This window comes from Vigna radiata, chromosome 2 (genome assembly GCF_000741045.1).
Source record: "Vigna radiata var. radiata cultivar VC1973A chromosome 2, Vradiata_ver6, whole genome shotgun sequence".
Classification (NCBI taxonomy): Eukaryota; Viridiplantae; Streptophyta; class Magnoliopsida; order Fabales; family Fabaceae; genus Vigna; species Vigna radiata.
In genome coordinates, this window is record NC_028352.1 from 7660209 (window position 1) to 7675317 (window position 15109).

Here is a 15109-nt window from a genome sequence, read left to right on the forward strand (position 1 = left end):
TATATATATATATATATATATATATATATATATATGGGTTTGCTAACTTACGTAACCTCTTAAAGTATATCAAATTTTAGTTGATATCAGAAATTATTAAAATATCCTTAACCTTAAAACTTAGAATCCATAATATATGAGGGTATTTTTGCCAACGAAAATTAGTATGTTTTAAGAGGTTACGTAACTTAGCAAACTCATTTATATATATATATATATATATATATATATATATATATATATATATATATATATATATATATATATATATATATATGTATGTATGTATATGTATATATAGGTTTAATAGGTTCAGTGATCCTTATATTTGTGGGTTCGTTTCAATTGGGTCCTCCAATTTTGGAACTGATCAATTGGGTCCCTAATTTGGTAAATTTGATTCAATAATAGCATTTCCGTTAAATATCATTAACGCCGTTAACTTTTTTTAACAGGTGGCAAACTGAGGGATCCCAGTGGCACAATTTGAGCTGTATAGGTGGATATTTATCTTTTTAAATTGTGAAATAAATTAAAAGCATGATTTATGGAAATATTCCCCAAAATTAGGAAATTAGGGTTCGTTTATGCTCGCATTTGGGGAAGCACTTTGCCGTCAAATTCAAAGTGGAAGAGGTCCCCATCGTCTCTGTCTTCACCTCCAAAGGAAACAACAAAACCCAAAAACACACTTCCAACAAACAACCACCACCGTTTCACCAAAGAAGTTGTGCAAAAATATTTCAAAATGGTTAAGCCTCTCTACGTCAGAGTCTCCTGCAACTTGTACTCGTTTAGGTTTCTCCTCGCCGTCTCCGTCGTCATTGGGAACATCTTCTCTGCGATCTTGACCTTCCGCTTTGCATTAGGTTCGCTTCTTCTTTCTCTTCTATTTATTTCCATTCTCCTTTCGTTACATTATATAATCTAATCTGAACTCTTGATCTGCTTCTGTTTTCCTCCTATCGTCATGGGTTTTGCCTTTTCTTGTCGTGTTTTTAATCTTTTTGGGTGGATTGTTGTCATTGTCTTCTGTTGTGTGATGTTGGGGGCTTTCAATTGAGACAGAAATGCGTATTTTTTTTATAAAAATTGAAACTTGAAACATGGGGTGGAGGTTCGCCATTTTCTTGGTTGGATTGTTTTGCTAGTGTTGTTTTGTTTTGCTATTTTCATCTTCAAAGACATACAAATTTGTGTTGTGTGGTTAATGTTTTTCCTGTCGTATTGGCACCATGTGTCATGGTTAAGGTACAACAAGTTTTGATGGATTCTGCAGTGGGAACTTTGTTGGGGGCCTTGACTGGAGCTTTGATAGGACAAGAAACTGAGAGTGGCTTCATTCGAGGTGTGTGAAATATTTCAAAAATGGTTAAGCCTCTCTAGGTCGAGAAGAGGGAAAATGTAGTCAGAGAAGTGGGAAAATGAATTTAAAATGATAAAAATCCACGTATACACAGTAACGGTGCCACCTGGATGTCTCATTTTGCCACTTGTTAAAAAAGTTAACGACGTTAATTGTATCTAACGGAAAGCCTATTATTGAATCAAATTTACCAAATTAGGGACCCAATTGATCAGTTCCAAAATTGGAGGACCCAATTGAAACAAACCCACAAATATAAGGACCTCCGAACCTATGAAACCATATATATATATATATATGTATGTGTGTGTGTGTGTGCGTGTGTGTGTGTGTTATTTTTGTTCAATCATTTTTAATTATAGCTCGAACGATGATTTTTATCCAAGACATGAATAACCACATTCTTATGAATCTTTTTATTTGTTACACTAAATATAACAAAAAAATAATCACATATCAAGGTCATAAGTTGAAATGTGAAGAAATGGGTTTTCCACAACCACAAGTACCCCTTCGTACCACCGTTCATCTTGATGAGACACATTTACCTAGAAGCCTTCACAGGGAAGACTTTCGATACAGGGACCATTGAACTCGTCTGAGTCGGTCACCAAGACGAACCATCGACTCTGATACCAATGTTGGGTCTATCGAGGAGGAGGTTCATTGGGAAGACACAATAACCATGAGATCTAAGTCCAACTACATAAGGGATTGACATTACTCTCTATCCAAAACTTTAAGACAATGAGTTAATGGATTAATAGGTCTTTCACCTTTATATAATGCTCTACTTTCTTATTTCTATCTAATATGAGACTTTAATTCACACTTGAATTCCCAACGAGTATTAATATAGCTAAGTAGATTATATGAAAAAAAGTAACACTTACATTTGTAAAATGGATTTCAAATCCAGTTTCATCTTCCTATGTGGGGAATAAAACCATACTACTGGTTGTATATTTGCTTAGTTTATGAACTATAGTTTGGTTGTACATTTGGCTGAACTTGTCATATATGCATTTCATGTATGCTATGCTTTCTATTCTATTTTTTGCTAATGGTTAAAGGGGAAGAAAGTTCAATGCGAAATGTAGGAACATGTAGGTTGGCCATCATAAAAAAAGGGAGAGATTGTTGACAAAGGGAGCTAACTTGAGTAGGAAAATATTCTTGATGATGCTCTAAATATGGATAAAGTATTTTTTTAAGATGTTTAAATGTTCCTGATGAAATTAACGTTCTTAACTGATTGTTAAATCTGTTAATATGAATGTTAGGAAACACTGGCTCTCTCTTTTAATCAATTATGTTAATTACATAATCAATTAAAACTACCAATAATGTATTTTTGTATATAAATGAGTCTGATTTCTTTTTTAAAGCACGAAAAAGATTGTTAGAGCATTCATTTTGGTCAAAAAGAACATCCTTCCAACATTCTTGGAGAGCAAGAACATCAATTGAGTGAAATCAAGACTATAAAGCTTGAAAGAATGAGTGGAAATAACCAATGAATGATTGTTTCCAATTTTCTATGTAAAATATGCACTAGAGGTGTATCTTTTTTCTTTTACTTTTCTTCTAAATTTTGATTACCACCATATCCTTTGACGTGTAGGCAAGGTTCTTACTGTAAGTGTGTGTAGCCTCACCATTAGAAATTATTCTTGTTTGATTAGATATTTAGATTGCACAAGAGATATTGTAATCTTGTAATCTCAACTTTTTTTTACTGTAGATTTCCTTCCATCTCGGGTTGTTTTGAAGAAAACGAGATGTAAACTCCTTAGAGTTGAACTAGTATAAAATATTGTGTATATTTGTTATTTGTTATATTGTGTAATCTCCCTTACTTGTTATTTGTTAAAGTCTTTGAAAGGTTGAAAAGTTCATTTAAAATAATTTTAAAACACTAGCATTTTTCAAGAAGAGTAAAATCAATTTCAAGAAGCGTAAAATCAATTTTTAACTAATTTACTCCTATTTTGGTTGAGATTTATTAGTGCTTACATTTTAACATGCTCATGTATAACTAAAATGCACCTCATTTATAAATTCGTCCAACACATCTAATAAATCTAAATTAAATAAACGTACAACATCTAATAAATTTTAAGTTAATTATATAACTAAAAAATTAACAATGCAATTTAATAATCAACACCCAATAGATCATAATATAAATTAAAATGCACCTAAACTAAGATAAAATAAATATTCATATTAAAACCAAGATAAAACATTCTAAAAACACAAAACCACCATGAAAAGGAAAAAGACCAATAACAAAAGAGGTATTGCACGAAGACAATACAAGAATATACACTTACAATCAATAAAAGATCATCAATGTAAAGTTGAAGAAAACTAATCTTAATGCGAAAACCAATCCGGTATAACGATTTCTTTGAAGAAAACGAGCAACACATGCGTTAAGGGAAGTAAAATAGAGTGAAATAAAGTACTTCATGCTTCATATATTTTAAGGAAAAAAAAGTAATAGTAATAATAATTGTTACCAAAAAAATGATAATGAAGATTATTTTTAATATTTAAATATATTTTTTGCTTTTAAAATTTAGTTAAGAATAAAATACGAATATTAAATGTGTATTTCCTTTATATTTAATTATAATTTTTTTATTTAAAAAAATTAAGGATAAAATAGAAATCTAAAATATGAGTAGAGAATATGTCCTTTCTATTAAAATATTTTTATATGGTAAGTAATTAATTTAGTTTTAAAAAAATATTAAATTTAAACAAATAGTCACTTAAAATGGTAACACTTGTTACATAAAAAAAATAAAAGTAAAAAATAATAGGCGATTATATGACGGTTATTTTTAGTATTTAGATCATTCGTTTTATTTTTTAATTTTAAAATATAACTACAAATAAAATAAAAAATATAAATGTGTTTATATATATATATATATATATATATATATATATATATATATATATATATATATATATATATATATTACTAGTAAAAACTGCACTAGGTGAATGTGTTCACTTTTCTTTTATGATAATTAAAAATAATAAAATTACTATTATTATAATTATAAAAGTAATATGAAAATTTTATTTAATTTGTAGATAAATGTTTTAATTATAAAATAGTTAAATTTAAAAGAATTATCAAAACGAAAAAATTATTACTTAAAAGGTAATATTGATAAAATAATTATTTCAATTTAAAAAATTATTTAAAGGGTAAAATTAAAACATAAAATGAACAACAACAAAAAAGAATTTCCTTATAAGTAAAGAAAAATAATAAAATTATTATTATTATTATAAATAAAAAAGTAAGTATAAATTATTTTTAGAATTTATACAAATAGTTATTTTAATTTAAAAAATCATTAAATTTTAAAAAATTCAAATAAAAAATTCAAATAAAAAATGTCAATTATAATAAACATTAACTTAAAAAAGTAAAATTGGTAAAATAATTAATTTAATTTTCAAAAATAATTATTTAAAGGGTAAAAAGGAGAAGCAAATGTATACACTAATGAGAAATCCTTTTTATATAATAGTATATAGATTATTACAAAAAAATGAATTTGAAAATATAATTAAAGGCAAAATAGATTATTTGTGTATAAAGAGCATTATCTCTATATATTATCATAAATTAAATATTAAAATGATAATCATCAATTTTATGAGTAAAAAAATGTATAGTATATAAAATTAACACTGGCATTTGAACATAAGCCAAGCTTAAAAGAAAACTGAAATGTAATTTTCAATTTTTAAAATTTGAGGTGTACTTCATATAATTGGGAGTACATTTACCAATTTTCTCTTATCTTAATTTTACACATTGGAGTGGGTGAAGCATCTCTACTCGACCATTTCTTCCTGATCCCTATTTTATCATGCTGCAACCCTTAACTTTCATAATTCCCCTTTCACCCTCACTTAAATTAAAAAACCCTAATTACCTCCTCTCTCCTATGTTTACTAATTTTTCCTTAGTTTTTATTTAAGTAATAATATGAAAACATGTTCATTTGTTACATATTATAAAAGTCAAATAGTTATAAAAGTAGTTTTTTTATTTGTAAAAGAAAAAAAAAACTAAAAAATGACAGTGTTAAATGAATATAAAAATTGTATGTGTCAAAGTATTATTACTTTTTTTCCTCTTAATTGTCTTATATCATATTCAAAGTTTTCTTATAAAAAACATGCGACGAAGTTATGTTTATCGGATTCAGGAAGTACACTATGGATTGCTTAATTTGAAATAAAAGATGTATGTTCTTGAGATTCTTCATCTTCTCCCAAGTATGAAGTTTTAGTGACGGCTCCTATTAAGTGTTGAGATGATAGTGGTAGCGTCCTGGATTGGTTCATATTCTCTATTATCACTAAAAGGGGTAATGTTACCACAAAGGTTAAGATTATCTTATGCTCAATCTAAAAAACACATATATGCATAATGATTCACCCATAACTTATAGTCACCATGAGCATCACTACAACACAATGTAACAACATTTTTTAGTGACACGGATGTTATCTCCGACCATGACGAACCATGGCAAAAGGCGACAACAAGTGGGGCTTGATTGAGGGAGAAGCACAATATTGTTTATGAATCTACAACGAAAGGTAAGATGGATGTACAAAAAAAGGCCCTAATACTCTGAAGTAGATACAAAAAACTAAGGAGAAGGAAAACATAATGAGTTTGATTAGAAGAAGAAATTGAAGAAGTTGAAACTAATTATTGAAAATTTACAAGAGGAAAAAGTGATACAAATAAGCTGGTTGAGAATGAAACCCATGTAGAACAAATACCAAAAACACAAAATCACACAAACTCCCAAATTGGTTAATCTGGTATACATTATCGAATTTGTAAATAAATTTTAGATTGGGCAATTTGGTAAACAATTATGAATTTTGTAAGGACCCATAAAATAGATTGTTAAGAGTAGATAGATGTATTAAAATAATGAGACTGAGCACTTAGTGTTAAAACAAGCTAACAGTATAAATAGAAGTTTTAAAACACTCAGCTCATTATATCAGTACGTTTTATCTCTCTAAAAACTCTATCTTCTACCTTTTCTCCTCCTTCTCTCTAAAATTACTCATTTATGGTTCATCTGATCGGCGATCAGGAGCTCCCTAGGCGATCCAGACATCAAGAGCTTCCTTTTCCACCGATCAATTTCGTGTTTGAAGCTGGTAAGTTTTGTTCTATTGATTCTTGTGAAAATTCTGCAACTTTTGGCACATGTAAGCAATGTTTCTGGTTGCATGTGTTCATCAACTTTCTCTTTCCATTTCTGGTCCTTTGGTTGACTCATTCTCACCAATCGGTTAGCTTTAGGTGTTCGTAGAATTTCTGGAGTTGTGCATAAATTTCTAGAGGGTAGAAGTTGTTCGGTTCTGTTAGAGGTAAGGGAAGCTGGTTAATTTAATTGATGAATTTACTGTGAATGTGAATGTTGTTTTAAAGTTGCATGCATGTGAGTTGAGATGATTGTGTATTTGACAATGGTTGGGATCATGTTGAATTGTTCTGCATAATTGTTATGCTACTGTTTGAATGGTTGTATGTGTGTAAATTAAATGTTTGTTTGAAATTGGAAATGTTGGAACCTGTGAACTGGTTGGAGTCCTCTGCATAGTGTTTGGCCGTTTGGTTTTGAGGAAGTGAGTAGGTGAAATTGAGAATTTGGGGTTGGGAGTGAAATTGGTCAATGGGGAGAGTCTGAGCAAGTGTAATTGGACCTGTTAGAACCCTTAAGTCCCTCTTAAACGTGTAAAAAGTAGGAAAACAGATTTTGGGTCATTGGGTTGTTGATTATGCAGAATTTGGTGCGAAATCTGGTATGAGATCCTTTAGAATGAGGTTAGAAAGATTTAGGAACCCTTAGATAAGTGTAAATTGGTATAGGAATCATGTATGGAGGATTAGAAGTTGGAAATACATGTTTAGTTTTGATAAAGTATAGCAGGTTCATAATTCTGCAGAAGTTCTACAGAATTATGTAGAAAGCTGAGTGTTCGTTGTTGACCGCTCGACCATGTTCAAGTGCTCAGTCATTAACGGGGTTCAGTCTCTTTAAATTCTTACCCGTTCATAATCGTTCGGTCTTAGTTGTGTGGGTGGCCTCTTAGTAGTGTTCGACCTTCCTCTGGTGCTCGGTCTTAACTGAGTTCTACTTATGTGGAGCTTCAGTTAATGACCTTTCGGTCTCGATTGAGTGTTCGATCTTAACTGTGTTTGGCCCCTGTGGAGCCTTACTATTTAATGATCGTTCGATATCAATTGAGTGTTCGGTCTTAATTGTGTTCAACCTCTGTGGAGCCTTACTATTTAATGATCGTTCGATCTTATTTGAGGATTCAGTCTATACTGTGTTCGGCCTCTTATGGGCCTTACTTGTTAATGACCGTTGGATTATGTATTGGTATTCGTTCTAGTATATTGTTTGGTCATACTATTGTATCGTTCGGTCTTACACTAGAGCTCAGTCTCTTAGTAATGCTTGGTCTTGTACTAGCACCCAATCTCTTAATGGGGCTCGGTCTTCTACTAGGATCCGGTTTACACTAGTATTCAGTTTCTTTAGTGGGTTAGGTTCAACCTTAGTACTCTGCCTGATAGTAGTATTCAGTCATGTTGTAGTACTTGGTACTCTCTAGTGCTCGATCCTTAATATTGTTCGGTCATCTCATCAGCCATACCTATTATTGACCGTTCGGTCCTGTTCTTGAGGTAGTGAGAGACCGTTCGGTCTCTAACATTCACAGGGTGTTCGGTCTGTTCATATGTGTTTGGTGATTTCTGTTCGGCCTATATTTATATTTATTCTAGTGTGCTATTTTAATTAACTGCTTCAGTTGCTTTGATGGCTTATGTATGCATTATCATAATGATGTCAAAGTGAAAGTATGTATGATATTTGTAATATGGATGTGAAAGAGCATTCCAAGGAGGAATGTCTCGGTGTTGGTTATCAAGGTGTTAAAGTATGAATATGGACAACAAAATCCACGGAGTTCATCCTGAAATTCTAATGATTTCCAATTCTCAAATAAAGATGGGTAAGGCATTTCGTGAGAATGTCAAGAGGTCCTAACCCATAGGTTCTTGGGTGAGTTATAACAGACTAACCTCGGGTGGCAGCTGATGGTTTTCCAGTTACTACACCACCCAGGTGCAAGAACGACCTCAAGGTACATATTCATACAATCCGGATGGTCGAGTCAAGTGTTCGGTCGTTGCATGATTTAAGCGCTTGATTGTTACATGTTCTATACTTGTTTGAATTGAATGTTTACTTTTATCAATTAAATTATAATAGTTTACCGTCGGAATGCCTGTAGCAGGTACCCGGCCGGACCCCACAGTAGAAGGATAAGCAGCGTCTACAGGAAGCAACCGGGAGGGAAAGCGGCAGACCGGACGGTTGACGGTGGGAAATTGTGTTGGAAGATTCAGAGACAGATCCAACCGGAACATTTTGTATTATATGTTAGATTTTGATAACCGTTTTTTCTTTCATTTGATGCTTTACATATATCATTTTAACGTTTTACATATATCATATTATTTTGCCATATGCTACTATTTCAACTTGCACACCACTCTCTATTCACTTCTAGTTTTGAAAGTGTGATGTTTATGAATGAATATTATGGATGTTTTTGCATGGGAGTCTACTCTCATGTTCAAGTGTTTATTAGTTCTTATGTTCCAGTTCCAATAAATTTGAAATATTTTCAATTTAATAAAATTAAGTTTTACATTAACTAAAGAGGCTATTGTATATTTGATAACTGTTTTTCTCTTTCACAGTTTAATTAACTGCAAATCATGTAAAAAAATCCCTCTCAAATTTAGTATTTACCAAATATGACATTTAAAAAAAATCATTTCACTAAATTATAATTTAATTAAATTTTTAAAATTATTTTTAATAATTATTCTAAATTTTTAACTCTTAATAAACATTTTTATAATTAAATATAATATTAACAAATATCATTTTATATTACTTTAATACCTAGGGGCATTTTGGTAATCTTCAATTTTTTCCAATTAAACAAATTTTTTAAAACTGTCACGTCAATCAAATCCTACACTAATTCTCATCAACTTTACCTCCAAATTCACTCTCAATTACCTTCAAATTCACTCAAGTAAACACAAAAAAAAAATCACCTTCAAATCCTCTCGAATCTACTCAATCACTCTCCCCCAAACAATCTCCCTCAATCACCTCCAAGTGAACACACCCTTACAGAGTTACGAAAATTCTTGTTCTTATGACATCCTTTAGTTGTATACCTAACTCTCAAGAGTCCATGTCATCGTTTCCATGACCCGGTCCAGATTAGTTGTTGGACCTTCCAGAAACATCACATGCCTCAAGAATTTTTCAATCTTTGTAGAAGAATAAACACTCGAATAAGAAGAATTCACTAAGTAATAGTCAACATTTTCAATTAGTAATTTAGGGTTGTATTCAGAAACTTCTTCAGGAGCACAGATGATGCACTTTCAAAGTGTAAACCCTATTCGACCCAATCTATAGGGCTCCTTCTTCTTACACCCACAAATTTTCTTTTTGTACCTGTTATTTTGTAAATGTCCATTTTGTCTTCATTGTTTTATAATTTATTAGGTTAAATATATTTCTAGTTTATAAAATTTGAGGTAAAATTAAAATTTATTTATATATAAAATTTTAATATATTTTGATATTTAAACTTTAAAAATGAATTGATATAATCTTTTAACCTGATCAAGTTAAATTTTCGTGACGTGTAAAACATGTTTCATATTGACATTTGAATTTTTTACATATGTTTAATACATTATCATTTTAATGTCATTTAAAAAACATGTTTGACACAAAAAAATTTACATAATAAGATTAAAAAGACTTTCTGCCAATTCTTAATGTTTAAGAACTAAAATACATCAAAATTTCATACAATAATAAATTTTAATTTTGCATTAAAATTCATGCACTATAAATATACTTAACTCTAATCTATCCAATCTCCAAAACTTCTATTTTTATTCTTGATATCTTTGCTTTAGAGTTCTTGCTCTAAATATTCACCGTGTTTGGTCAAAATTTCAATAAATTTTAATAACTACAGTGTGATATTGATTTTTTTAATTATTTTATATTATGTAATATGAAATTATTTTCAAATCTGGTAAAGTTACAAATCACATTATTCAGAAGTCAAATGTAACATTTTGAATTATTTAATTTGTAATATTAATAAATTAACATGTTGATCCAAATGAACATCACATTAGACCAACTTTTAGAGCTGTTAAAATGAGTCACAATCCGCAAGCCAATCCTGTCTATCATGGTAGGCCGGGTTGACTCAACAACCCACCTACCTAATTTTATTTTATTAAAATTTAATTTTAATTTTATAAAAAAAATATTTATTATTATTTTTTGTTTGAAAAAATTATTTAAGTTCTCTATTTTCAAAATTAATTAAATCAAAATTAATTAAACACTCATGAGAGTGAAATTTGAAAGTGAAATTTGTTTAGATTTAAATTATAAAAAATTTATATTTTAAAAAAATTGTAATTAAGTGAGCCAGTGAGTCAACCCGTTTATCCACCAACCTATGGTGGGTTGGATCAGGTTTGAGTTTTTCTGACTTACTAATAAATGAGTCAGATTAAGTTGACTCATTAAATGACCACCATATTGTAGACCGGACTGGATCGGGATGGTCCATTTTGAAACCTCTACCAATTTTAAAGTGTACAGTGCCAACTTATTATTTTAATTTACAAATTATACAATCCACTGCTTGTTTCCATAAAACACAACTAAAAAATATAAATTATGAATTTTAAATTATGGCTATGTAAAAAGAATTTTTAGAACTTCTACTCCATAATTAATTTTCACGAATAAACTATTCAAAATTATATTTTAAATGATACAATTTATAAATTTAATAATTTTAATTGTTTAATTTATAAATAAGCTTAATGAATACTTTGATTTTTATATTTAGATATTTGATTTGTTTTAATTCTATATATATTTATTTACTTTGTCGAGTTCTTATATTTTTTTTTACTTAATTAAGTTCTTTTTTTACTGATTAAGTTATAACTTAAAAAATAAAAAATCAACATGTTTTTTTTTCTTTTTAAATTGATGTCAAAATCTAAGTCATATTTTATCTTAGAATCCATATGATTTCTATGATTTTTTTCTTCTCCTGCATTTTCTTTCACGTCACACCACTTCTCTCCACATCAAACTACCCTTTTCTACTTCTAAATTACAAATATAGAAATAAGGTTTTTGAATTAAATTTTCTAGTTTATTTATGTAGTGTTTAGGGTGGCTAACCTTGAGTTTGAAAAGTAATGAGAGTTGAAAAAAGATAAGATTGAGAAGGAGAAAACAAGAAAAAAAAATCAAAGAATAAAGATGACACAAATTTTGACATGTTAAATCGCGTTTCATTTCTTACTTCTTCTCTCTGTTCGCAAGTTCCTTTATGTTTTACTCTACATAACTTCTTTAACTTCTCCCATTTCAAATCGTGTTTCATTTCTTACTCCATTTCTCACATTCACACAGTAAACCTATGCTGCTTTCTCTTGTCGGAGCCAAACCCTCCTTATTTTTTTTGATAGGATGGTATAGAACAATCACTAGTACAAAAATCATATTTTATGACGTACAAAAACAAACCATGACGTACATAGTTTTGTACGTTATAATATACACTCCATGAACATATACACATTTTATATTTCGATAAGGCACATCAAACTAAATACCAAAAATAATATATGACCCTAAAACCCTTAACCTGAACCAGAAATAAGTATATGACCAGTGAAAATTAAAAACGATCAACTACCAATATACATAAAGATGCAGTAAAACATTACATTCCAAAATGAAATAATTCTTGACAAGAGTGCACTTCATACAACCAACCCAAGAGAAAACATAAATAAAGCAATATCATACATCATGATAATCACTAAACAAATTCACCAAACTCTTGGTTTCAATACTTACAGAACCAGAAATAACATCAATTCCTGCAGTTCAGCCCTCCTTCTGATGCTCTACACGGAGCTGACTTCTATCAACTAAGGCATTCCCGAGTCTTGATAAAATTCAGGTATAGATATTCACTAGTACAAAAATCATATTTTATGATGTACAAAAACGAACTATGACGTACATAGTTTTGTACGTTATAATAGGTCTACACATTCATTTTATGACGTAGCAAAAATTTACTAAATTAATGTTTTCTCTTGGGTTGGTTGTATGAAGTGCACTCTTGTCAAGAATTATTTCATTTTGGAATGTAATGTTTTACTGCATCTTTATGTATATTGGTAGCTGATCGTTTTTAATTTTCACTGGTCATATACTTATTTCTGGTTCAGGTTAAGGGTTTTAGGGTCATATATTATTTTTGGTATTTAGTTTGATGTGCCTTATTGAAATATAAAATGTGTATATGTTCATGGAGTGTATGTGCCTAATGTCGGGTAATTTAGGACCTGTCATTAATGAGTGTGTTCAAGTTTAACATATTAGTAAGAGCAGAATTTTACGAGGGTTTATGTATAGTTGCAGTGTCTGAATTTCTGTTCTACTTTTACCTATGTTTTTTGTTTTTGTGGAAGGTTGGAGACATGGTTGAACGGGGTATATGCGAAGCATTCAAAGTCAAACAAGTTGTGTTGCTATCTTCAACAGCGGCAACTGAGATGATCCTCAGAGTTGACGAAATACAAAGTCCAACCACTTCAGCTGCACAACCTTCAGCCGCATAACCTTCAACCGCACAACCTTCAGTTGCGCTCCTATCTCTCGGCAAAGATCGTGTGAGTGTGCAGTTATGCTTCGGATGCTTCGCCATAGAATAGATCGACCCAGTTCCCGTTCTTTTCCGGTGCACTCGCTTTATATCTCCGACACACAAGGAAGGACGCGGTGGGAAGGAAGCAGCCCTAGCCTCTGTCCGGCCGATCATTCCGCTGGCATCTTGCATTCACGCCTCCGTTTGACTGTCGCTCGGGGATGGAGTTGTAGATACGTTAGTCTTAGCGGATCGTTGGCTCCACCTGTTATCTCCTTCTACGACATGCTGTTGTCGTCGCCATATTCCATATGTAACTTAGTCATCTCTGCCTCGCTGCGGGTCAGCACGCACCTCCGAAAGAAACGGAGGACTTCATTCAGTGACTCCGCGATCGCCCTCTAAACGATCAGAATAAGGTAAAGCTTGAAGATAAGTTTTGTACTCTATTAATTTCTCAGTCCCTCTAGTCAGGTGAGCGTCGGCCGGTCTTTCAACCAGATCCCCCTAAAAACCGTACGTGCGGGTCTTCCCGCATGTGGCTCATGCCATTCGAGGTGTCCCAGCCCACATTCATTCGCAAATCCTGTAGTTAAATTGAGACTGCTCGACCTCGGAAGCTAATTCGTGTGTAGGCAGTGCTGTCTGTCATATCGTTGACTCTATCCATTCACTTTAATTCATTTTTATGCCCAATGAGCTGCTCAAATGGCTGTGGGTTTAGATACTGGTGTCCCCTGGATTATGTGCAAGCAAGAAGATGCTCTGGATCCTGTTGTAAGACCCTTTTGCTCAAACACTTTTAAGAAAAATAAAAAAAAAAACATTTGGAGAATAATTCTTATCTTCTTCCCATAAATTTGAGTGCCCCACCTTCGTTGATTTGTTTCTTTTAGGTACAGTTTAGGTGACAACATTAAAAGGGGAGGTGCTACTATCAAATCTACAAAACCCAAGACACAAACATGAGTCTAGAATTTATTTAAGACAAAAACTAAGCACACTAATAGAAGAAGGTCAAGAAACCTCCCTCCAATCTTACTTATTTTCCTTAAACACTTTCCTCCATCCTTGATAGGGGTTTGGGACTCATCAGTCTTGTAATATGATAGTTGAAAAATAAAGTTTAGTGAATTTAAAAATGTTAAATAAAATTTAAAAAATGTCATCTTTCCTTTTTATTCATAGTATGGGATTAAAATGGATGAGCAGTGGGAGTGGTTTTCTATAATGCCTATAAAAGGCAAAACAGTGCATGCTTTCCCTACTCTGGTATAAGGTTCAAAATTCCATTTTTACCCTTGAAGTATTGTTTCTTGTTGTTTGGGGGTAAAGTATTCATGACTGTTACATTTGTTTTGACCTTGATCCCTTCCGACATTATAGGAGTACTTCTTATCCTTCTTTCTTTAGAGTTCACACCCAGTTTACTTTCTGATAATTTTTTATGTAATTTATTATGACTTTTTTATTAATTTCATTGTCATCTTTTACTTTTTTTTGGCTTCATTACAATGTTTTTATTGCTCATAGTTTGATGGTGATTATTGTGACTTATTGTTTATTATGATTTTTTTTAGTATTTATATATGTAGTATAAGTTATTTTGTATGCATTTAAAATAGCAATCATTCTGCCTCCTGCTATCATTTTTTAGTGTTTCCAGAGTTAGCTGATTCGTGCCACTTTCTAAGATTGAGTATGTTTTCAATAATACATGTCAGAAAATACAATTACGTCCATTTGTTTTTGATGATTTTTTCAATTTCGGTACATTTTGATGCTTCCTTTTTGAGCAGTTGGTGTATTTTGTTGCATTTCAATACTATCATGAGTTGTTTTCACCAATGTTGGCGCACC

At 31.2% G+C, this 15109-nt stretch overlaps 1 protein-coding gene across 1 annotated transcript; it reads left to right on the forward strand.

Moving 5' to 3' along the window:
• Positions 1-12928: 12928 nt before the first annotated feature.
• Positions 12929-13924, forward strand: LOC111242710. The gene is given in 5 exon segments (XM_022787285.1): positions 12929-12970; positions 13074-13095; positions 13246-13307; positions 13310-13597; positions 13599-13924. Coding segments are annotated over 5 exon segments (483 nt in total). The 3' UTR covers positions 13668-13924.
• The last annotated feature ends 1185 nt before the right edge of the window (positions 13925-15109 follow it).